At 44.0% G+C, this 25,000-nt stretch overlaps 1 protein-coding gene across 1 annotated transcript in view; it reads right to left on the bottom strand.

Annotated features, from left to right (window-relative positions):
• pdia5 (protein disulfide isomerase family A, member 5) overlaps positions 1-24,567 on the bottom strand; it is a 57,900-nt gene extending 33,333 nt beyond the window's left edge. The window contains exons 1-8 of the mRNA XM_080018772.1: positions 24,527-24,567; positions 18,524-18,650; positions 16,418-16,505; positions 13,324-13,407; positions 13,130-13,175; positions 11,677-11,769; positions 10,940-11,000; positions 9,617-9,684 (exon numbers count right to left, since the gene is read on the bottom strand). Coding sequence (XP_079874898.1) covers positions 9,617-9,684; positions 10,940-11,000; positions 11,677-11,769; positions 13,130-13,175; positions 13,324-13,407; positions 16,418-16,505; positions 18,524-18,650; positions 24,527-24,547 — 588 coding nt within the window. The 5' untranslated portion in view covers positions 24,548-24,567. The remainder of the gene's footprint in view (positions 1-9,616; positions 9,685-10,939; positions 11,001-11,676; positions 11,770-13,129; positions 13,176-13,323; positions 13,408-16,417; positions 16,506-18,523; positions 18,651-24,526) is intronic.
• Positions 24,568-25,000: the final 433 nt, after the last annotated feature.

Genomic DNA, 25,000 nt, shown 5'->3' with positions numbered 1-25,000 from the left:
GAGAATGGTGCATCTTGCTCCCAGCCAGACTGATTATACAAGTGATCCAACATTTTTGCTTAAAGTTACAACATGAGGTTGGCTCTGAAAAAATTAAAATAAAAAAAATTAAAAATTAAAAAAAAACCTTTGCCATTAGTCGGGAGTAAATAAAAGATGACTATGAATAAATACATTTTTCATGAGGACTGGGTTTTCCGTCCGGTAAATGCTGAATTAAGGAGCTATCTTATCTTCCAACTTTGCAGCATTCCTCTTGTGGGGAACAACTGCTTACATGAGCTTAAAGAGACATCGCTACAAAACGGAGCAATTTAATGATCATTTTAAATGGCTGCCACATAGTAATAAAAATACAGGATGTATTTAAGTCAGATAATTCTTTGGAATGAGAGATTATGCTTCGATAGATGAGGAATAAGATTTTGCAAAAAATACGTTCAGAAAGTGAGTTTGCCGTTTTGTTAAAGCCTGAATACACACCAAGTGTAGACGCACAACATCCAGCCCAACCCAGGGAAACTCGACTCATTCCTATGGCCGTGACGCGGTAGGAAAAGTGCGTACCATGACTTGGCTGACCAGCGTTTAAACATTTAAAGCTTCCACTTTCCAGTCCCACTACAATGTTCTCGTAGTATAGCGCGCACACGCGCACACGCACACGCACACACACACACACACACACACACACACACACACACACACACACACACACACACACACACACCCCTTTGATTTGAATGTAGGACCTGGAATAAATTATATAAATCAATGATCTTATATATTCCTATGTTTGCTCAAGAAGAGAGAGAAAAAATTATAAATCAAACAAAAACACATCCAATTACCTTTTCATTCATTTCCTGCTTGGTGTGAAGCAAACACGATGTGCCCATCTATTTCATTGTGTCCTTAACCATTTGTGACCCACCGCAGACTTTAGGTACATTTGGTAGCTTTTTTTTCCGCATCATTTGAAAGTGAAGAATCAGAGATTCAAAACAAGGTTTCACTTGTGCAAATCAAGCAAATATTTTTAAAGATATGACTTGTTAAAGTACAAGGGTGTGGCAAACTGTGTTTCTGAGATAATCACCTTCAAAGATTTCCCCCACACTTAGCTTCATTCAGCAAGCTCCCCAAATCCCAATGGTTTGGAGGACCAACAAAGCCGCATCGCTACTTGCTACATGGCCACTAGACACCCTGCGGAATGGGGCAATCTCTGCATTGTTCTTGTGTTTTGAGGGAATGTTGAACAGTGTCATCGAAACATCCTTTGTTTTTAAAAAAGCTTTTATTTAACAGTAAGAATATACATGTTTTATAAAAGTGGAATTATTTAGGAGTTTAAAAGTGTGGACAACACAACAAAATGTAGGGTTTATCAATAATATGAGTCTCTGTAGATCAGCCTCTGTGTGTCATTTAATATATCAATGTGCGTATGCCAAATATCTTTATAGTTCTTGGCATTATTATGTGGGCTAACCCCAACCTTACCCCAGCTACACTCAGAGTCTGCTTGGAGCTGCCTCTTTTCATTTTCTTTTCGCCCCTGGCTGCATTTGCAGGTCAACTTGAAAATCTTGTCCCTTGCTACTTGTTCATAATCTGCATCAGCAACCTCAACGGACTTCATCACATCATCAACTTTCAACAACGAGCGTATCGTCGGCCTCCTTTGGTGGTTCTTGAAAATATTCTGTTTCATCATCACATTCAGGTTGAAATCTGCTGTTTGACATCTCCTCTAAGTTCGGGATAACGCCGATATCAGATTCAGCATGGCTGTCGGAGAACTGATTATCATTGCGGAAAATGAAGTCCAGTACACGCTGTTTACACGGACTTGGATCTATCGCACTGGTCAGATTAAGGTCCGCGATATGATTTAGATCTTCCGCCACCCCCTTCTCCTAATCCATAACAATATGGAGATGAAAGTTTTCACAGACAAGTGAACCAGATCCTTGTCTTGTTTACTTAAGCGACATCAGCATTACTTCTTCGTTGGTATACGGCCCCTACACAATAATGTCTTTGAGTGTGTGTAAAAGAAGTATGATTATAAGGTTGAACTCCATCAAAACAGTGGCACATTGTGACTTTATATCACATGGAATACAGAGGAATGATCTTCACCTGGACGGTCGCTACACAGGAAACGATCGATCTGCATTGTTCAGCGCTGTTGAGCATCTCGGTAGTTGAACTGTGTTTCCCCATGTAATTTAACGGGAAGATTGAACTCCACGGTTTAACATTTTTCTACGATTTATAAATCAAACTTGGTTTTGAAAATACGTTGAGATAAAAAAACACAAAGGAACACAAATCTGGAAAGATCTTTTTCCTTCTAGAAAGGCTTTTTTCAACTTATTTGGCTGTTCCTGGGGATTTTAGAAATGCACGAGATAGCGGGTTTTGCTGCGGTGGGTCACATTTACCTCGCTTGACTCTGGCGACGCGAGGTGCATTGTCCCCTCCGACTGCTGCGCTTGTGCTCGAGGACAAGTGTTTATGAAACACAGCGCTTTTGTGTACTTGAAGCGCTCACATTGGGACTACAGCAATATCCAGTCACGTCTCCGCTGTGTTTTCCGAAAGCCCTTTCCAGGGGAAAAAGCAAACACTCCCACATGTCCAAATTTATTTGCACTTGCTGACTGCGTGTTTTGTCCCTGCGATGAGGCCAAAAGCATTGGGATCGCGGATCGCGGGATTGCAAACACAAGAGGCTGTAAGGTGTACAAAGTGGCATTTCATCCATGTGCCGACCGCTCGGTTGGCCTCGTATGGCCGGGGTTATACTCACGGCTGCAGGGCCCAACAGTAAGTGGTAAAACGATTCAACGCGAGTAGGAAACACCCCGATACACCCCACCCCGTCTGGCAACACTCAATCCAACAACAAACAAATACAACAAAAAATCCATAAAATTAGACCTTTGCCTCTGGTCTGGGTTAAATTGAGACAAAGGTCTAATTGTATGCATTATGGATTTTGGACAGACCTCAGACAGTCCTTGCTAATGGCACTTTATCGGACTCACTGTACACAGTACAAGCTCACCACAAGGGTGCTTCCTATCCCCCCTCCTGTTCATTCTCTACACTAATGACGGGTAAGAGCTTCCATCCCAACCGTTCCCACATCAAATTTGCTGATAACACCGTCCTCTTCTCACTCCTCTCAGGGTCTGAACAGGAACTTGGACCTGCCCTCCATAATTTCATTGAGTGGTGTGACAATGCACTGCTGGAGTTGAACGTCCCCAGGACCAAGGAGATTATCATTGATTTCAGGAAGACGCCCCCTAGGACAGACCCAGAGGTCATACATGGCAAGGAGGTGGATGGTGTGGACCGGTATAAATATCTCTTATTTCAGAAACACCAGGTTATTACGATGCATGTGATTTACAGCAAAGTGGTCCATGTTCCGTAAGTACAAAAAACATATATAAAAAAAAAAAAAAAAAAAAAGAAAAAAAAAAAAAAAGGAATTGTGGAACCACAGCAGAGATTTAAATTTTATGGAAGCCTCATTATTGCATTGTACTGCCAAAACGAGTGAAAAATGATTTAAGAAATGATTTAGAGAAAGTCACACATGTGAACTGTTGTCAGTAAACTAAAATATCCGTTGCAACCAGATGCTGTGTTAGGAATTACCCCAGTATTTGAATCGCTCTGAGAAGCAGACATTGTAGAACCGTATCCCTCATCTCCATGCAATACACAAATACCGCCTGTTAAGAAGGCAGACGGTCTCGTGGCGTTTTATTCAAGATTTGCGCGCTGTAAATGACTCCGTTCATCGCAGAGCGCCTGTTGTTCCTAATCCCGCTACCATTTTGCCTCAAATCCCTTGTACATCAAAAATGTTTACTGTTATTGACCTTGCAAATGCTTTCTTTAGCATCCCTGTGGTCAAAGACTCACAATCGTGGTTTGTATTAATCTTTAAAGGGAAACACTACGCATGGACTCGCATGCGACAAGGGCTATGCAGAATCTCTGGCAGCATTCTCTGTCGCATTAGGAGAAAATATAGCTAGGTTTGAATTTATGAATGGCAGTACATTAATCCAATATGTCGATGGTTTACTGATCTGCTCGCCACATGAGGCGGCTTGTGTTGTTGATACACAGGCTCTCTTAAAATACTTAACTCAAAATGATGTCTAAAACTAAACTCCAACTGGTAAAAAGGAATGTTCACAATTTGGGTCATGATATTATAGGGTCGCACCCTGGGCAACAGTAGAGATGCCGCCATTGTGGATATGCCAAAACCACAATAAATACATAAATAATAAAAAAACAATTGATGGCCTTTTTAGGCTGCTGTGGTCACTGGCTGGTGACTCGCTTGCATAGCATACTCGGCTGTGACTTCTTGAGAGTCTGGAATCTACCAGACTCCCTGGACAATTTTCCACCCAGGGTTCTGAATTGTTTGTGTTATTCCATACTTGCACTGAGATTGGAGGTTCATTTATTAAAGTAGTAACAACCCCACCCATCCCACTTGGGGGACTGGTAAAGAGCTGGAACTTGACTCGATTCATGACTTGTTCCAAATCCTCCTCACAACCGCAGCAGCAGTTAAGGTAGCAAAACGACCAATGTGGGTGCACGCATCCCATTGCAAGAAAGTCCCTGACCCCCCAGAGGACCGCCGAGTGGACGTGACAAGGGAGAATCATCGGACGTGAATCATGGTCCCAACCAACGGTTCAGATTACTAGTCAAGAGACTAACCCTTGACATTGGGGCAGAAGGATCCCCAGGATTCAGTCCGGGGATTGAGGTAGTCTACCTTCTTTTCCCTAGTCCAAGCACTGATAACCACTACTCAGAGGGTCATATGGACAGCCAAGAACATCGGTCGATTTGGAGAGAATGACGCCCAACCAATACTGGAATACAGTCCCACGGCGGGGCAGCCTAATCACAATGTGTTAGTCATTATGTTCACACGATAAATTGTTGTGTCATTATTAAGTGATAACCATGCATTAATCCCATTATTTCTGCATAGAATTATGTATTATTGTAATCTCTGTGTATGTACTTGTTTATTCCATAATCTGATACATGATGATTTTTTTTTTGTTTTCTAGTTCGAATTGTATCATGGCTTCACATAGGATTTTTTTCACCTCAGCGCAACTTGGGATTTTCCGTAGTGTGTTGTCATAGGCCAGTATAGAGAACCTTGTTTGGTCTTTTACTTTTCCTTAGTCAAGTGTGGGAAGACAGAGTTGGCCAATCTGAGGTGCAGATGTCCTACGACCTCTGTCTGGGTTGTTTTTTCATGGCACAAGACATATTACCCCTCCTGCCATGTGTCTTGCCGTGTTTCCCCAATAAGACAGGCCTGGTAAGATATCTGCAGGTATAATATATCTTGAATTAAATGTATATGTGCTTTTCCGACCTTGGTGTTGTTCCATTTGGTACGAAAGGGAAGAGGGTGATAGAAGATGAAATAATTGATACCATATATGCTTTATATAACAACAGGATCATGGATTAAATGTTTGATAACGTCATAGCTGGGGCCGGGTGGGGCAGGATTTTTTTGGTTCGTTCAATAAGTAAATGGAAATGAAAAAATATCATCGAAAAAACCCCCACACTATTTTTTTTTTTTTTGTTTGGAGAGACTGGGAAGTGAGAAAAGCGGAGAAAGTGATGTGTAGTGGCTAATGAGTCGGCTCTGCCAGCTTATGATGGGAACCAGCTCCCGTCTGAGAGTCTGTTTCTTTTTATTGTAAATTATTACAAGACCGAATAATACGATGATCCTAGAACATATTTGTTAAATACGATCCAGAAACATCTCACTTCGGTAATATCATTAACAGCCAAGAATAGTGACACTTTGTATGTTGTGAAGGTTGCGCCGCCAACCCCCCCCCGCCCCACAAATTTAAAACACGGAAAAATGTATTTTATTTAAGGCGTAGATCGTAGCTTGAGACTCTTTTTCTATTCTTATTTTTCCTTTTTTTTTTTTTTAACCAGTTTTGAAATGCAACAAAAATAGGCAAAGAAGCGGTTTTACAAGTTCCTTCAATGGGAAATAACATTACACAAAACTTATTTACAGATTGATAGTGACAAAGGAGTCATCAAATTAAGGCATTTTATGCGCCTTCCTTAGATACACACCAATAAACCAATAATAGTAGTTATTTTTTCTTTTAGGTTTTGAAACCTTCTCGGGCAATTTTTTTTTATATAGGGAAATGAGTTTGGTTGTATTGTTTGGTAACTTGCAAAATAGTCTTAAAATCCAAAATGAAAAGAATTAAGATTGTGGTCCTGCCTGAGGAGAAGAAAAAAATAAAAAATAAAATAAAAAAATCGCAATATGATATTTTTGTCCACCCTACCAGTTAAGCAGTCTGTTTAAGAGAGAGATGGCAACGCTGTTTTGAAGTGCATGTTGTATTTTCTATTGTATTTTGCAGAATCAATTTTCTTTCCAATTAAAAGAACGAGGCTCTCGGTTTGTTTTCTCACCAATGAGCAGAACGGCATTTCTCCAACAGTACCATCTTCGATAACACCTTGAAGTTTGAGCAAAACACAAAAGACATAATCAGGAAATCACAACAACGTCAATACTTCCTCTGGAAACTGAATTTATTTAGTGTCCAAAAACCCATCCTACTTACGAGGGCTGCACCCAACTAAAGATTTCCGACTATTAACATTGTCAACACTGTACCTAATAACAAGCCTTTAAAATATAAATTACATTTACAAGCGCTGCGCGGTGCTCACGCATGAAGCGAGCTGCCTTTTAATTACACTTGTTAAACATTACATTGGTTAAACTTGTTAGGCGCTATTATTATTTTACTAATGTACACATTTTAATAATATATTGACATCATTAGCCCTGAAACGTGGCGTACGGAAGATAATATTCAGAGTGTCGACGTCCCCCGCTTCCACAGGCCGCAGACTCGCTTAGGTTGAGGTACACTTATGTTACGGGCTTGGCCGCACCGGCACTTAAAATACGATTTGGTAACTGAAGAATGTGATTCACGGTTTCAAATGGCTCTTATAACATATGCAATATTTTTTGTAATATACGCAATATTTATTCCGACTTTTAGACTAGTGCACGTCATGCGGCGCGCACGCATGAAGCGAGGCGCCTGTTAATTACCAGCAAAAGCTGCTCATCGAAAGCTGAAATGATTCTTCGGAATGTGTTGGAATGTCTTGTCACACGTTTCACACAGTTCTTTCACCAGGAGGAATATCTGGTCGGGTCTCCAAACTACGTTGTGTCACGAAAACAGACGCAAGAAGTGACACCAGAAATGGCGCGATACAGGTTTATTTATTTTTTATTCGATTATTGATCACTGTAAAAAAAGAAGAAGAAAAAGAAAAAAGATAAAAGCAGAATTTTAATAATAAATATATTAAAAACATAGAGAAGATAAGTAAAATAGGTATTTTATGCATTTCTGGCTGCTGCCAGAAAGCAGTTCACACCACATGCTCAGCGCTCACGGGAGTGCGCTATGATTTGGCCCCCCATCTGGGCTCGGCGATCTCTAAAAATCTGTCAGCGAGTGCAAAATCAGGCCAGAATCACGTAGTCTGAACTTGAATGTTTGGTCGACTATTTGGGGGCAGCCCTAGTACCTTGTACAGTTCGTTCATCGAGAGTATTCTGTGTTTCTCCTTCATTTGCTGGTTCCCATCCCTCACTGTCAAAAACAGAAACAGTCTCCAAAACATAGTGAACACCTGTTCCAAAATCACTGGAGTGCCCCTACGAAGCCTAGCCTCATTCTATGCGCAGCAGGTCAGGGCGAAGGCCCATGACATCATGAAGGATGGTACCCATGTCCGTCAATCCCATTTCCAGATGCTCCGTCTCGGGTGCTGCCTATGCCTCTACCAACCGGCGCAGAGCATTGTTCATTCCGGAAGCCATGCGCCTGGTGAACAGGGGACTGAAGTATAATTCTGTTCTCTATCTGGAGCTTGGCATGGAATACTTAAATACCTCTCTGCCATGTGGACTCAGGGTTTCTCACAGAAAAGTTGGGGAGTAATGCTGAGAGTGTTAATAAGGAAATTGAGTAAAATAAAATACATCTAACGTTAAAACAATGTTTTTACTCGTTTTATTGAGAAAGAATGGGACACGCGATCCCGCGTTTTTGATCAACAATATATTATTATTTTGGAGGGCTTCAACGCTTGATCGGAATGAAAGATGAGTAGATCCAGGGCTATTTTTTATTTATTCATCATTCATCATTATTATTTTTATAAGAAAAAAATACATCGTGGTTATTTTAGAGATTTTTATGAACGAACCCCATTTGTCCTTCATTACATTTTGTATACTTATCGGTGTAACTGACAGTTTGTATGAACTGGACGTTATGATAGTGAAAGCCTTTCGACCCGCCTCTTTTATCTGATTGGCTAAGCGACCATAATGTGACACTGATGAGTGCCGCTTGCCGTTTGGCTCGACGTCGCACGGGAGGGGAAAGCGGCGGCGCACCAAACAGAGCAACACAGAGGATTGCAAGCAGCGCACAATTCGGTCCGGTAGATACTGATGGTATATGAACCAGTGCCATAGCGGTGGCGAGTTTCAGTACCCAACACAACGGGCTGTGTAAAACATCCCGCGCATGATCATGTTTTGATTAAGAGTGTGCATGGAGCGGAGGAGCTATTCACAGATGGATCTGTTGTCATTGAGAAAGGGAAAAAGAAAGAGAAAGCGAAGCTCTACAACGAAATAAGAATGTATCCTTTTTAAATAGTACATTTTGAAAATCACTGTGGCGGTCAATGTTGATATTTTCACGCGCACAACCGTAAAAATACATAAAAATATTATTATATAATATATATATTTTTTTTAAACGCAGATGCTTAGGCCCGGCAGAGGGGTCAACTTAAGCCCAGCGGGCTGCTAGGCTTGTAATACACCGGGGTAAACCCTGGGACAATTCCATTTTTACTTATTTTTATCTTTATTTTATTATGACTTTTATTATTATTTTTAAATGCAATTGCACTATCAGTCCAACATAGTTCTAAAACAGCTCTATTGCTTTTTATTGTCTGGCATATGTCTGTTTTCTGTCTGTTTTTATTTATGCCCAAAATCAAATTGCCTTCATGGATTAATAAAGTTGTCTTGAATGGAATTGAATTCCGCACCGTTCTGGATACTCTAAAATAGAGCTTTTAAACAGGCTGCAGTAATTGCACCACAGGGTTAATGTACTGTACACCAAAACACACAAAATGCATAATTCAAAACCAGAAAAAAAAAAAAATTAATAAATGAAAGGAGATAGAGGTCTTTGACATTGTCGCTTAAATGCCTCATGGCACAGCTATCATGCCGTCCGAGAGAACAAATAGCGTGGACCCGTCACACAGACCTGCTTCGCCATGGCAGCGCTGGCCAAGATCAGGGAAACCACAGATCAATGACGCGGTCCGGTCGCATCTCAGACCATGGCCAGGCCGCCACACGCCTCAAGCAGACACTAGAGTAAGAGGGAGGTGAGACAGCCGCCTCGGGCCCACTTACGTATTTTCCCTTGGTCTCCGTGGCTGCCTGCTGGAAAATCGGTTGCATTCTCTTGCAGACACCGCACCCTGTCCCGAGGAAGAAAAAACAACAACAAAAAAAGCTAAAATACACAAAAGTGAATAACAGAAGTTATTACAGAGGAATTCAGCGCCATCATCATTCAGGCTCCATCGATAAAGCCCAACAAAGGCCTCGCTGGCGGTTTTGTCGACGGAGCCGTTTGGTGTGAATGGGAGCTCGCCGGGCGTCGGCGGCGAGCGAGGTAATGAATCGGAAAACCAAAAGACCATTAACTGAGCAATCACCGACTCGTACGCCTGTCCAATTGAGCCCCCGACCGGCTGCCGCCATTTAGATCTTTATCGCCCGAGCCTTCGCGCGTCGCGGCGTTGTTACTCTAGGCACAGCGTGTGCAACGATAAGAACGCGTCGCTTCCGCGGCTAGAGGGCTCTCGATTACTAATCTTAATAATAGTACGAGCAGGCGAAGAGCTGCTTTTACATCCGAGCATCCTTTTGTGTTTTCTTGGACAATACTGCAGCCCGTGACAGGGTAGTCAGCGGGGATTTTGTTTTGAGTTTGCAGGTGGATTTGTTCATTCGTAGCTCAACCTTCACAACGTGTAATGTTTTGTCCTTGAAAAAAAATTTATTCTCGGCATCCACCGTCCGCCTGCACTTACTGATCCAAGTTCTCTTTCCGATTTTGAAAAATCGGAACGGCAGGCTGAACGCGCCAAAAAGCGAAAAGGCGGCCTGAAATTTGGCGGGGGAAATGGGCCGTTCTAATGCTCTGCAGTCAAAACGGCTGCAGAAGAGGCTGAACCACCGCAGCTTGAAAATGCATTTGCAAGGAGGCTTCCTCACGATAAAACAAATAAAAACAAATAAAAGGCTGCGAGAGGAGTGATTAGTGCCCTCATCACGCTGTCGAAAAACGACGGCTTCTGGAACCTATTGAATCCCTGCAATGATGCACAAAAAAATAAAATAAAATTCTGAAGTGGAAATTTGAAGGTTATTGTAGAGTTTAGTTTCATGGGGCTGTCCTTTTTCTTCTGCATACAAAAATAAATAAATCACTGTGATGAGATAGATGAAATGCCTCTGTGTTGATTATGCCTGAAGCAATGGGGATTATCGTGATTTAGGGAGAGAAAACGATTTCACTGAGTGACAATAACTCATACGTCAGCAATATCTGGCGTTAATTCCAGGACGATTGACTGGAACTCCAATTTTTCGATTTCAATTGAGGCTAAATCGAATGAATCCAGATCCGAATCGTAAGAACAAATGGACAAAAAAATAATGACTCACAGGGAGCGTAGAACATCATAAGAAGCGGCCTCTCCTCCCTCTTCAGAAGCTTCCTGAAGTCCTTCAAAGAGAGATTTGCGACGGACCGAAGCAAACACAGAAAGACACAGTGGATATGATGAAAAAAAAGGGGTCGTTGTCAATGAACAAGGAGGCACTTCCAGAACATGAAAACAGAACGGAACCCCCACCCCCTATAGGGAAAACCCCATTAAGGATTCATTATAAACCTTTTTATTTACTACATCACTGCACCTCGGTGCATCATAGTAGAGTTTGAGAGTGTGAGTGACTTTAAAGTAATGTCTGACTGGTGTGAGCGGAGTCTCAATTGCGGAACATAAAATTGTTCCGCCGAATAGGCAGCCTCAGAGATTGCAGAGTAAAAGTCTTGTGTCTTCGCGCGCGCACACGCACAAACACAAACACACACACACACACACACACACACACACTCTATTGTAAATCATGCAACACCCATGGAAGTATAGCGGCCTATTTTCAGACAGGCTGCTCAAAAACAGCCTTTGACTGTATGAACAAAGAATGAAGAACGCAGGTAAAGAAACAGCAGAGAATCGCTATGAAGTTCTAATATTTCAAGGAGTTATAAAGATATCAACACAATTAGCACCTCGACGTTTGCAAATTGATCGTTTTTTGTTATCTGTATCTTGTTATGTTTTAAAAAAGGACCCACAAAAAGCGAAATGGGCTGCGAACACGCCCTGACTTACTTTCTCCGTCTCGATGTGGACGAGGTCTTTGGCCTCGGGGTTCTCCTCCCACAGCGGGGGTCCGGAAGGATCTTTTAAGAAAGCCACCATGGACTGTGGAAAGGTGGAGGAAGAGGGAAAAATAAGCAGGTTAAAAAAAAAAAATGTAAAAAATTAAAACAAAACAAAAACACAACTTAAGATTAACAGCATGTAATTAGTCCCGGCTGGCACCAAAACCCTCACAGAAAAAAACAAAAATAAAAAACAAGCAAAACAAAGGACAAAACAATAAAAAAAACAAATAAAAAAAAAAACACTTTAGACAAATAAAAGAATGTCTGGTGATAATTTACATTAGGTATCGCGGGGTCTCCCCTGAATTTGGAATGAGCCGATCCTCTGCGCTTGACAGATGGCGGCTCGCTGGCGCTGAAGTGCTCCTTCTTCCGCGCAGTGTCACATCTATTTCCCTACCTTAAGTGTTTGATAATGGGGCTTAGGAAAAAGCTCAGAGACACGTATAATGAACCATATGTCTGCAGAGATGGTGGCGGTAAACACATCACTCGGCGTTGCGATTACCCGCGCGGTTTGGTGTGCGGGCGGAATGCGTAACGATCACCGCGATAATACAATACAACAATATTTGGATTGCTTTTTTGGGGGGGGGGGCTCAAAGACACCGGGGAGCTCCGACGCCAGCGTGCTACTTTTCATGGCGCAAAAATATTAACGAGAATAACATTTACGTGCGCGAGGAATAATGCGATAAGGGCTGTCGAGACGGGCCAGAGAAAACAAATGCACTTATAGCCGTCCTAAGGTGTTTTTTACTTATTTCATTCTCTTATGAAGTAAAACTCATTGAAGAAGACATTTTTGGTGTGGGGGTGGTGTGGTTTGAGCAGCCACACCTGATGGGTCTCGGTAATTTGGTCCGGGATCAGGATGGCTGCTCGTCAGAGCAACAAACGAGCAACAGGTAAAACCTCCATCCCCACACACACACCCCATCCCTTGAGAGATGCCTAGCTGCCTATACCAAGACTGCCGCACACACACGCACGCACGCACGCACGCGCACACGCACACACACACACACACACACACACACACACACACACACACACACACACACACACACACACACACACACACACACACACGAGCCCTTGTCACGACATGTTTTCCATCTGCTCCAGGCTTGTCCCATCTTGCCCACTCTGTCTGTGTTGCAACGTTACTTTTATACATTTTTATAAAGACCTTAACCTATCAAATGAAAATATCATGTTTCCTCTTGGAATAAACCATTTAAGTAACTACTTGAGTTAAAAGTGCCGGAGAATAGGAGCCTCGGGGGTCCGGTCCAAGGTAATGACTAATATGATGACCATCAAGTGTTTCCATACATAAATCCTGAAGACTCTCACTCGAAGTGAGGAAGTGTAGGGAGAACCAGGGAACTAACCTTGAATGTTGCCGGCCTGTTGTACTCCGTGTGGAATGTCCCGTCTCTGCAAGAAAACACAAACAGCGGGCCAAACACACCGCGAGTCGGAAATTAAACGGGAAAACGGGGATCTGAGCTGCCAGCAGGGGCGGCGGGTGCCAGGGGCAGCACTGAGCTGTATCTGACGGACAGCGAGGCATTTGGCTACTCACTTGTAATGCAGGAGTTCAGCGCCGCCGCTTTTAGAGGCCGGATCTACCTTCACTTTCTTGCAGAGCTTACGACCCTCCGCATCGCTAGGAGCGATGAAGAGAGCAAGGGGGAGAAAAGTAAAAGACAGAGAACGTGAATCAGCCAGGTTGTACGGTAAGGTAAGATTTTTTTTTTTTTTTAAACCAAATATGGCCATATTTGGGATTATAAAATCATGCATTTCTAACCACCCACCCACGCGTTCACACTTCCTACGGCAATGCTCCATCAAGGGTTCTAAGTTCCCCGTTTTCTGTAACAACTCGCTAAGAAAATTTGCATTGCTTGGGGGAAGAGCAAGGGAGACAGCAAGTGGTACGTCCCAGCCCTAATAAAAATTCTAAAAAGATGGAATATTTACAGCAGGAGGAGGTCCCTCTGTAGACAAAAACCACATTGTCCTTTGAGAGAGGAGCAGGATTGTTGCACCAATAGTGATGAGCTCAGCGCAGCCACAACCGATGGAGAGCAGAGCCAGCATGTGCATTATGCGGTGGTGGACAGACTGTCTCTCAGGTGCGTTTCTGTGCACCCAACACCTTTTCTCTGTTGACTCATCGGCGCAGATGGCACCAGTCAGGGCGTCAGCGGAGCAGATGTGAACACCCCCCCCCCCCCCCCCGAGTGCCAACCTATCCTGTCTGGAGAACGAGAGGCCATTGTCCATTTAAAAAATGCTTTGTCGCCTTCAATTTGACCCACCAAGCTTGGACGTTAACAGCCACGCTGACTTAGTCACCTAGCTTTTGTTGTTCAGCAGACCAATGCTGTAAATAGTGGAAAATGAGGTACCCGGTCACAACAGTAAGGGCCTGACTCACAGTGGCAAGAAAAGTCCAACTGAGTCAGACTAGGATGTGCCGCACATCATTACCCTTTCCAAACTCCGCTTTCTATTAATCAACCAATGAAACTCAAGCATTCAGTCAAATGAAAAATGCAATCTCCAAACGCAAACCCAGTGTCGTCATAATGACTCATCCCGGTCCAGGTCAACGTCCAGTCGCGGGCCCTGCCTACTGTCGGAACCGGCGCAATTCTCGATCGCGGCGAGTGTTGATGCAATCCGTGTTCCGACTCCCGGGTGACGTCACGCAGTGAGTCAGCGCCGCCGTGAAGTCGGCAGTGGGGGGTGGGGGGGTCTGCGGTTGGTGCAGGAAATAGGAATGTGCGGAGGTGGAAGAGAGCTCGGGGACGGAGGAAAGATAGAATGGTGAGAAGTTCCAGGGTTCTGACTGAGGTAAGGCAAGAATAGAGGACAGAGAGAGATGCGTTGGACGCTGCGGCTGAGAAGGCGATTAATCTGCCGGCACTTGGCCAAGTGAAACTGTTGTCCAATCGAGTGAAGATAGGGGGGCGAAACTAAATGCGCAGACAAGATGTTGACGGTATTAGTCAGTGATAAATACAAAACGAAGGGCAAAGCTGCATTAATACTTCCAAGGAAGGAATTAAACCTTTGAAATGTTATTTTCTTGAATTTGTCCAAAGCCCTTTAAACACTACTCCTGACATTTGCTTACTGCAAAATTGTAGAAAAGGTCGCAGGCTCTTGTCATCTATATCCTTTACACCTTGAAGTGCCGCCTGGGAATCCACGTCTCTGGGAAGGATCAGAGCAGACTGTTTGGCCCCTGCCCCCTTCCTGTATGAGCTCATCCATTTCCCCGGTGGATCCTGGTTGGCCAGCACTCAGGTCCCTGTCATCTGTTCAAAGTGTGTCATCCTGGCTCTCGGTGGCAACTCCGCCTTGGCAGGAAGAACCAGTCTCACGCTGCCATTTTCTTTCTCTTTTAACTCTCTTTTTCCCCTCACTGTGCCCCCTCCCTCTCTCTCGTTCTCTCTTTTCCCGCTCGTCCCTCTTGCTCGACGGCGAGCTCACTGTGTGAGCTTTGCTTTGGACTTCATCCACGTGAGACCGTGGAGGAGTGCGACGGCAGAGCTTGAGGCGTACACTGGCACAAGTTTGTCCTGTAGAATCGAACCCCACTTTGGCTTCCCCCGGCAGGATACTGGCATGAGTAGCGTACAAAGAATTTGTCGCCAGCTCCTACCGAGCGCTCGTCAACACCAGCAAGAGGCTGTTTGTTGTAAAGGGTAAAAATAAGATCATAGTGCATTACACTTGAGAAAAACAAAGCCAAAAAGTAAAAAATAAAATAAAAAAATAAAATAAAAAGAATCATGGCATGTCTTTGAAAACAAACAAAACTGCCGACAGTGCCTTGAGACTGTTTTTTGAGATTTTATTTATTTATTTTTCCATCCCGGACAAGCTTCAGAGAAGGAGAGCACGGGGTGTCAAAGGGAAACACCGACTTCTCCAGTGTTTCCTGCTTTTTGATGCATTTTCTTTCCCCCTCCCAGGTGAGAAGGGGGTTTCCGAGAGGTGCATGGGTTGTCAGGTGTTTTTTTTGTTTTGTTTTGTTTAATCACGAAAAGCGAGTGGAAGTCAGATCGCTGGGGAGCGAAGCAAGACAGCGCCTAGGAAAACAATTCCTTTGCGTTCGGTGGCGGTATATCTCGTATCTGACCCATACAAACCGCTTGAGGAGAGCATGCTAGTGACAGAGCTCCTGCAGGCAAATGTATGACACAACCGCAAAAGTGTGGGGAAGGAATTATTTGTCTGGCTGACATAGATAATCAGCGACGGTCCGCACACGTGCCTTGCACTCTTGCCAAAAGCGGTACCACAAGCAAACAAAATGCAGACTCGTGTGCATACACACACACCCACCCACACACACACACACTGGTGCACACACACGCACAAGCACACCCACATGCACACGCTCCTCTCTGTCTCTTAGAAGACAGATATCCACCCTGCAACATTTAATGACAGCCTCATTGTCACTGGAGGACACAAAATAGGCCGTGATTGAAAGGCAGCAGAGGGAACGCTGCAAATTACAGAAAGCGATGACATGAAAGACGTGCCACTTCTATGCCTGGCATAACAATGTTCACTTATATAGGCAGTGATTACAATTTCGCCGGGACAGAGATGAAGAAGGCGCAGAGTGATTAAATCATCGGCATCACACTTACCCACAGTTGACCCAAGCGATGGTCCCTTGGCCCTTCACCGTCTGAGCCACGTTTGACAGCAGCTTCAGCTGGGTGTCCCCCGACGTAGCTGCAGACACAGGCAACACCGCTGTCGTCAGCCACAGAACACGGGAATAAAAAAGATCCAGTAGCTACATTTGTAATCTAGGCATAGGATGAATCCACCTGACAATTGCAAAGGCTTGGGGAGCGCCAACGTTGATACCAGGGACACTTGTGTTGAACAAGCCACACGATGGGCGAATTAGACCGACTAAGTGGCCTGCGTAGTTAACTATTTAGTTATGATGTACGTGTAGTTAGACACCGCCATATGAACTCAAGCGCAAACATCACAGGTCATCTCAGGTCAGATTGTCCCCAATCCACCTTGTATGGGTGGAGGCGGGATGTAGCCTTGTTTGTACAGTTGCATCACATGTTCAAATTAAGGCACATAAAAGAAAGCATTCCGCAATAAACTGTCCCCGCTACAACAACACAGCGCAATATTGCTGAATTTCTAGAGATATGGCAAACAAAGCAGACTCCTGCAAGGAAAGTAAACATAGTGTAATATCCAAGTCCCTGTGTAAAACAATTCATCACTTTTATGCCTCCCTCCTCCTACACTCGGGCTCCGTACGTAGAGAGAACAATTCCACTGGCCTCTGTCAGCTAAGGCTATATTAAGATTTGGGACATTGCCAGGACTCCTCTGGGGTCTCTGCCTCGCACTGCGCAAACAATAAAAACATCTGTCAATTCTACGTCGGTTTATTACCATATATGGAACAGGGCTTCATTGGAGGATATGGGTTTGGTCACCTAGAGAGCGTTGGTTGTTCCGGTTCAATGAGCCTCACAGCAAAGAGCAACTCAGCGCTCCGACTGGTTCACAGACAGACCGCCTGACTGATTCAATGGCCGGTTGACTGACTGACTGAGCGAAAGGTCAAAGCCTTGGAATGGGAGGTATAGTTTAGGTGGAGAGGCTGATGATGAAACTTCTGTACAAGCAGACGTAGGAAGGAAACCGCCGAACCCTTTGAAGAAGCAACAGCGCACAAAGCAGCAGTCAGCAATCAATCACCAACACCAGTTGAGAGGTTGGGTTGATCGGCCTTAACCCAATAACCTCAAACGGGTTAACAATTATCAAACAAATACATCTGGTTTGTAGGAGTGGGTTTATGGAAGAAATACAGGAGTACGCCACAGTGGGCAGCTCCTGCTACGAGCCCGCTGAGTGCAGTCCTCACTTCTTGTTACAAGTCTGCAACATGCAAATGGAAAGGGAAATTAAATGCAGCGGGGTGGAAGAGGGGGTACCTTCTCTAATGGCCGAAAAGAAACTGGTTGACAACTCTGTTTGCCCATGGTTAGCGTTGTGGTCTGTATTCTGTTAGTTTTCCATGGCTTGACAACTTATGCTTTATAGTTTGAACATGGCACAATTGAAAGAGAAGACTCGGGATGCACTGAATTATTATTGCGAACGCAATCATATGATAGGAGTCGTGAGTAACATCATACGATATGCTTATATCAACATCGTAATTTATAAAGAACCTTATTGAATACATAATCTCATGTTGCAAAGTCTGCCAATTATTAGTCTTTAAAGCTAAAACTGCAACACTCTGCATCCCTACATCCAACCATAGCCTCTCTCTCTGTTTATACTTGTACTATTCATTACTGACCTGTGACTTTCCTGTGGTTTGTCTCTATTTTTGTTGTGTATTGGTTCCTTCATAATCAAGTTTCTGCCGTTGTGATGTGTCTTACTGGAAAAAAAAGGAACCTTAAAAGTAAAAGAAAAAAAAAAAGTCTCTCTCTTTAAAGAGATAAACCGTACAAAGGAGGAAGTCTGGGCTACAAAGGGAGCTGTCCTTATAGTGAACAGCGCTCTCAAACCTGGTGAAGAAATCAACAGATCCCTGCGTACCTAGTTATCTCTGAAGATGTTTATACTCTTACAATTCATTACTGACCTGTGACTTTACTGTGGTTTGTCTCTTTTTTTTGTTCCTTCATGATCAAGTTTCTGCTGTTGTGACGTGACTTACTGAGAATAAAGGAACCTTAAAAGTCCCCCCGTACCTGTTTTGGTGTAGAGCACCAGAACATTGGTCCGTGTCCTGAGGAGCTTCTTGAAGTCTTTGTGGTCGCTGACCTTCTCTATGAGAGGAGACACCTTCACTGCCTCCAGCACCCACACCTGCCACACCTGGTCAAAGCACAAGAAACAGTCACAAGTGGCACATGTGGATGGGCCTTAATGTCTACTAGTAGAAAAGGGGAGTCAGTCTGACTTTGGTTTCACAGAACCGTGTAAAATATAAAAGCATTACTTGTAGTGCAATGAATATGTATGTCATGTCTTGGTGAGATAAACTACCCATTATGTTCTTAAAACACAATTTAAAACCAGTGCCAGCTGTTTTATGAAAGGTAGAGCGTAGCAGTCAAACTTATTGTAATATGCCAACTGCCAAATTCACAGGAAAGCATAAAACCTTGAGCAATCCCATTAACGGAGCTTCCAAATTGTACATTTCTGAGTGTCCATACTGTCTGTTAAGCTGTCCATTTCTTTCCTGGTATATAGTTTCTGTACCTTGGACGAAATAGAATTGAATACCAACTCCCTAACCATATTTTTCTGCCATTGTGCTCTTTTAGAAATGTCATTTTTGGTCTGTCTTGATTGTGTTTTAATGTCTTATCAGTTATTCAAGAAATATTCTACGCAAATGAGTAATTGTTATCATTATGGTTATAATCTAAATGTCTCACGAAGTAGAGAAGTGAGGGTGTGCATACTACAGCAGCTTCAAAAGCAAAGACAAGTGTTTGTGTAATTTCTAACAATAAGCTCTATCAGCCCTTTGTTGCCGGATCTCAGTGCTTTTCCCCCAATGGTGTGATTAGGAGAAGGTCATACAACTCATGCTAAAAATGCTAGACTCTGAATATGACGACAGGAGAAAAAAAAAAAAAAACAACAAAAAAAAAAAAAAACCCAAATCCTCTAATGTCCTACTACGGGTTCAATACGTGTCCTTCATCATCACAGCTTATTAAATAGTCCCTCCTTCATGCCGCGTCCCCCACCGAGAACCGAATTGGACACCCGACACTGTCTGCTCGCTCAGCAGATCCTGGCTGATGAACGATCACCTGGAATGAAAACAAATACCTGTCAGGCTTATTTTCGAATTTCTAATTCCCGACTGGGTGCGCGTATGACCGGAATCTTAAAATACTACCCTCAGCTAGGCCTGAAACTTGGATAGAAATATTTTCAGAGGGGCATACACGTTTGCGATGCAGTTTGTGGTGATGCGTTGTGGGTGTCCAACTGAATAGGTTGATTTGATGATCATATCTTTTCAGTGTGCTTAAATGGTCGGGCATTTTGGAGCATATGGGCACTTAGAGGCTGGTTAGGGGACACCTTAATGCTTAGAGCCGCAGGTTCTGAGCGACCTCTGGGTTCGGAGGGACCTCGGCTTTGGAGGGTAGACACAAGGTTCGGCGGAGAGAGGAGTGGAGGACGACAGCGTGGATTTCAGGGAGACCGATTATCCAATGCTCGACGGCAGTTAAAATTAAACTCTCAGTTAAATTATTCAGTAGATGCACAATGAAGAAATTTTCACTAAGCTACATTTTCCGTACGAGAGAGCGAGAGAGTGTGCATGCCTGTGTGTGTGTGTGTGTGTGTGGACTCTACGTTTGAAACCGCACGGAGCGTCCCTGTAACCATAGCAACTCACTCTCCCACTCCCATCCCCGACAGCGCAGTAGAAGAGGAGACGCAGAGGAGACCAGTAGAAAAGCTGCTGCTGCGCTGACTCTCTGTGCAGCTTGCATGGGAATAAATGTCAATATTATAAAAATATACTTCAATCTACAAGCTTCAATTGGTCAAAATTTGGGACATTGCGTCTGGTTGGGGGACAATTGGTCAAAATGCGGGAGTTTCCTGCACAAATGCGGACGTTTGCTCACCCTAAGCACAAACATAGAACGAAAACACAAGACTGTTTTTGAGCGTTATGGACGATGATGGTTTGGAAAGTTACATAACAGCTCATGAAATATAATGTTAAATATATCAAAAACCATAGCGGCAAAAATTATAATTTTTACGTCACAATTGGCACTGTTTTTATTGGTATTCTAATCACTCGGGGTGCCAACTCAAATGAGGTTTGTTCGTATACTTAACTATGCTGTTGTTGGATCCAACATCGGCGAGTGAGAATGATGTGGTGGGTTTTGGGGGGTTTTTTTGGGGTGGCCAGCCGAGAAGTTTGAGAACCCCTGCTCTACAGTTCCGTGCAATGAATAAAATGACAGGTGGAATAAGTCTCTCTCTGGCTCACTCTCATAACATTAACCTCACAATTTTCATCATTATGCACAACGTCATTATATACAAAATAGGCCAAAGCAGCAGGAGCTAAATGATGAGGAGTTCCAAATGTCGGCAGACTGTAAATGACTTTAAAAAGCAACATAACGGATGGTCTTGCATTAGGGCAGAGATCATTTTTAATGAAGTCAGACATAAACGCCACAAAAAGCTTTCATTAAACTGTGTATAGAGAGCCAGCTAAGTGAGGCAGAGAGGCTAACACCAGACAGCCGGGACTTTACGTGACACGTCCACCAACTCAAACGTGCACAAGCGTTCCGTGACAGATGTTGAATAACGGTAGAAGTGCAGTGGGCGAGTTGGTGCAGCGTACGGGTGCTGCGGTCATGGCCTAAGTGCACGCTTCCTATTAAATCCAGGTTAATCCACTGTTTCGGCTCCACGGCTTACGTGACCCTTTTCAATAGAAACATGAGATAAAACTACATAGAAATGATTTGTAAACTGTGCAGTCAATTTAAATGTGTTTTTTATGAGTCTACATTGTACCAGAGACCTCGAGCTGCTGGATTTGCTTATTGATCAAGACACGTAGTTACAGATATGCAATACAGCATAAAGATTCCTCACTGAATAATTACAATTGTGGCTCACATTTCAATAATATTAAAATGTATTTATGGCAGACTACTATAAATTTTTGTTTTTTAAATACCTTTTAACTGGATAACTGACTTTGTGTAAGTTAAGAGTTTTTATACTAAGACAGTCTAAACAAGATCAACATGTTGTAACTTGTTTAAAAAATGACATTACAAGCAGGAATCACAAAGATTGGTTATTTTTCAAACAACAACGAATAAAAGCATTCGGGGTATTTCGGACATAAAACCTACGATCAAACTGTGTTAAATAAATATTTAAACTGCTGTTGTTTCCAATACTCCTCCTCTCTCTCCCTCTGTTAAAAACAAACTATGCAGACAAATTCTGTTCTATTCTGTTCAGACTGTTTGACAATGTGAACCAGACTTTATTTGCGTTGATATGGAAAAAAGCCTCCGTACACAACGGCGTGGCATTGTGCAGCCTCCTCATAATGCAGACGGGGCGTAAAGAAGATTTGATATGGCATTATGGAGCCTTGCTTGTCACCTGCGCCGCACAGAGGGCTCACATAAACAATGCTCCGTTCAATACAGGGTACGGAACAGCGTCGCGCCGACCGCCTCGCGGGCCAAGGTTAGAGCCGGAGACTGGTTCCACCCAAGTGGGCTAACTCCGTCTTCCTAAGGCAGCGCATCCTCTCAGCTGACAGGCGGCTGATAAGTAGCAAACCGCTATCGATGGCGAGCAATCAGCGGGCCTGGCTGTGAGCCCTGGCGGCTCCAACGGCTGGCTTCCTTTAGTGTGACACCACAGGGGGTGGCATGCAAATAGTGTTGTGTTTGTACCCAACCCTGTCCCTCTCCATTACCACCGTCTACTGAACACACGCTGCACAGGGACACACAGGGACAGACTGACCGGCTCAAAAAAGGCGATCGATGGGGGGAATCGTAAAAAGGGAGGCATGTCGTAAGAACGACAGTCACTTATCTCCGACTGCAGATCCGGGGGCGGCCAAGCCTGTTTAACTCACTTTCTGAGATGCCTCGCTATAGTACGAGCAGACGCTGCCCTGTGAACTCATCTCTTTTTCCAAATCGCTGGTCCTTTTGGTGCAAGTCTTCATTACCATTTAGATTTATGCATCAACCTATATTGGTGGCCTTTTTTAAATATGTAGTCACAGTGTCTTACACATCATTTAGATTAGTATTATTTATATTAAAAGCAGATGTGAGACTACAGAAGGTGAGAAACGACAACATTCACATGTTGACCAGTTTCAGACCCCACCATGAAGCTGTGTGCAGACAAAATACTCCCCCAAAAATACACATCCTTAAGAACAAGAAACAAGGTGGCGCCTACTAAACGGGCACTGGGCTCCTACCCGTTGTGACAAATCTGCATAATAAATAGAATGCAGGTTTGTTTGTTTTTTTATTTTATATTTTTTGGGGGGGGCGACATTGAATCAGCAGTAATCATGCCAGTTTTTGTAAAGCACTCGCCTCGATTGCCTTCTGACTAATGAGCCAGTCAACGTGTGTGTAATTGGGAGGTGTGCAAAGATCTGCAGGCATTGTGTGAGTGTGTGCAGTATTAAAATTTCTTGAGGAAGCAGACGGTGAGAGACGGTGAGCCCAGAGCTTTGACAAGCCGAGACCTTTTACATTATCAGCAGGAGCTTTTAGTGTCATTGAGGGAAAAGTGGTCATTTGGCCCCCCAATGTCGCCGACTTTCACTCGCTCTACCAGCCCGGTCCGCTTTTTCGACAGGACCTGAAGAGTCGAAGGAAACTGTGTCGACATTTGTGCTTGTGTGTCTCCTTGTGTATGCGCAAGTGGAGGAAGAAGTTCCAGAAATCACTTTGACAGGCGGGGCAGAGAGAAAGCCGCCACCACACACACACACACACACACACACACACACACACACACACACACACACACACACACACACACACACACACACACACACACACACACACACACACACACACACACACCTCATCCCTTGAGAGATGCCCAGCTGCCTATACCAGGACTGCTATACCTACCCTATGTACACACACTTACAGAACAACACTCCACCCATGTTTGCATTGCTTTCTGAACAGGATGTGGCGCAAGGAACAGTCTGCAGCTTGTAGCATTAACTGTTTTTAACTGGGTAAAGGGACATTGGCCACTTTGCATCAAGATGGTTTTGGGTTCCAACCTGCCAGCGGCCGTTCTTCCCATGTTCTCGTGGGTTTCCAGCGGGTGCTCCCATTTCTCCCCACCCTAAAAACCTGCCTGTTAGAGACAGGCATCGGCTCTAGATGTGAAGTGATCTAGATAGTACACCCTGGAATTCCTAAGGATGGGTGGGATGCAGAGGGCACATTTCCCCAATGAGGTTGAATAAAGCGTAACTTCTACACACTAGGAATCGTGTGTCTGCGGAAAAAAAATAAACATTTTATTCAGTTTATCATTGACTGTCATGTGACTGTTCATGCACTCACACACACACACACACACACACACACACACACACACACACACACACAGCCTAGGAATGTCCGTTAATGGACAGTCAAATCTCCAGCATATGATTGTATGTATTCTGATAAGTAGATCCTGTTCTGTGTATTATTTGACACTTACATACATGTAAATAAGTCTCCGCATGAGTGTGGAACCGAGAGGAACTAGATCTGAATTCCCACCCAGGCACATTCAGACTCTCCAGGCCCCAGATGTCAGACTCTTTACCTTCTCCTCGGACCTGATCGGGAGGGACCGTTTTGTGCACACAGGACGGGCGCCTAACAAAACACCGCTACAAGTGCAGGCGATCAGACCAACTTTCGTGCCTGGGGGAACATAACGAAGGCATCGCTGGACGTCGCCTGCGCCGTCCACTGGTTAAATCGCTGGACCGGAGCGCTGAGTTGGGTCTCTCCTCTAGGATAACGCTGTCAACTTTGCCTCCTGCGCGGACCCAAGGCGGAGGGTGATCAATGCCTGCTCGCCCGGGCTCCCAAACGCCACCCGGAGGGTATCGATAACTTCGCCCGCGGCCCCATTCACGCCATGCAGATCGGAACGCTCTTTTCACTCACCAGCAGCAGCAGTATGTACATTTTCGCCGCTCCAAGCCGACTCCTGCAGCGCTTCCAAGAGGCCATGATGCCGCTGCCACGTCTGGATACGCATGCGCACTCCGCTTTCTTGGGAGACTCCGGCGCGGCGCCATCCTCCCTGGGAAATGGAGTTTCCTTCTCTTTTTGTTTCTTCAAGAAAAGGTAGTAGTATCTTCCACGTTCAAACGAACATCGTGTTCATTTGTTCCCAGACAGAACCTCAACGTTTCACCGGTCCGCTATGATGCTGTGCTGCAGCGCTATTTAGGCTCAACTCGATAGTATTCAGTGTTGAATGAAGACGTCGGGCTAATTGGTGTGTAGGCTAAAGTGCTAATTCAATTAGCCTGGTTCCTTGTTGTCAATTATCATTACAAGTTTCATCCATTCAACCCGATTGTTTTGGTTTTTTTGTGTCGTTTACCACCAGTGCAAGATAATATGCTATGAAGA

The sequence above is a fragment of the Zeus faber genome (assembly GCF_960531495.2).
Source record: "Zeus faber genome assembly, chromosome: 18".
In the NCBI taxonomy this organism is placed as follows: Eukaryota; Metazoa; Chordata; class Actinopteri; order Zeiformes; family Zeidae; genus Zeus; species Zeus faber.
The sequence above is the reverse complement of the archived record's forward strand: the minus strand, read 5'-3'. Positions and strand labels throughout refer to the sequence as shown.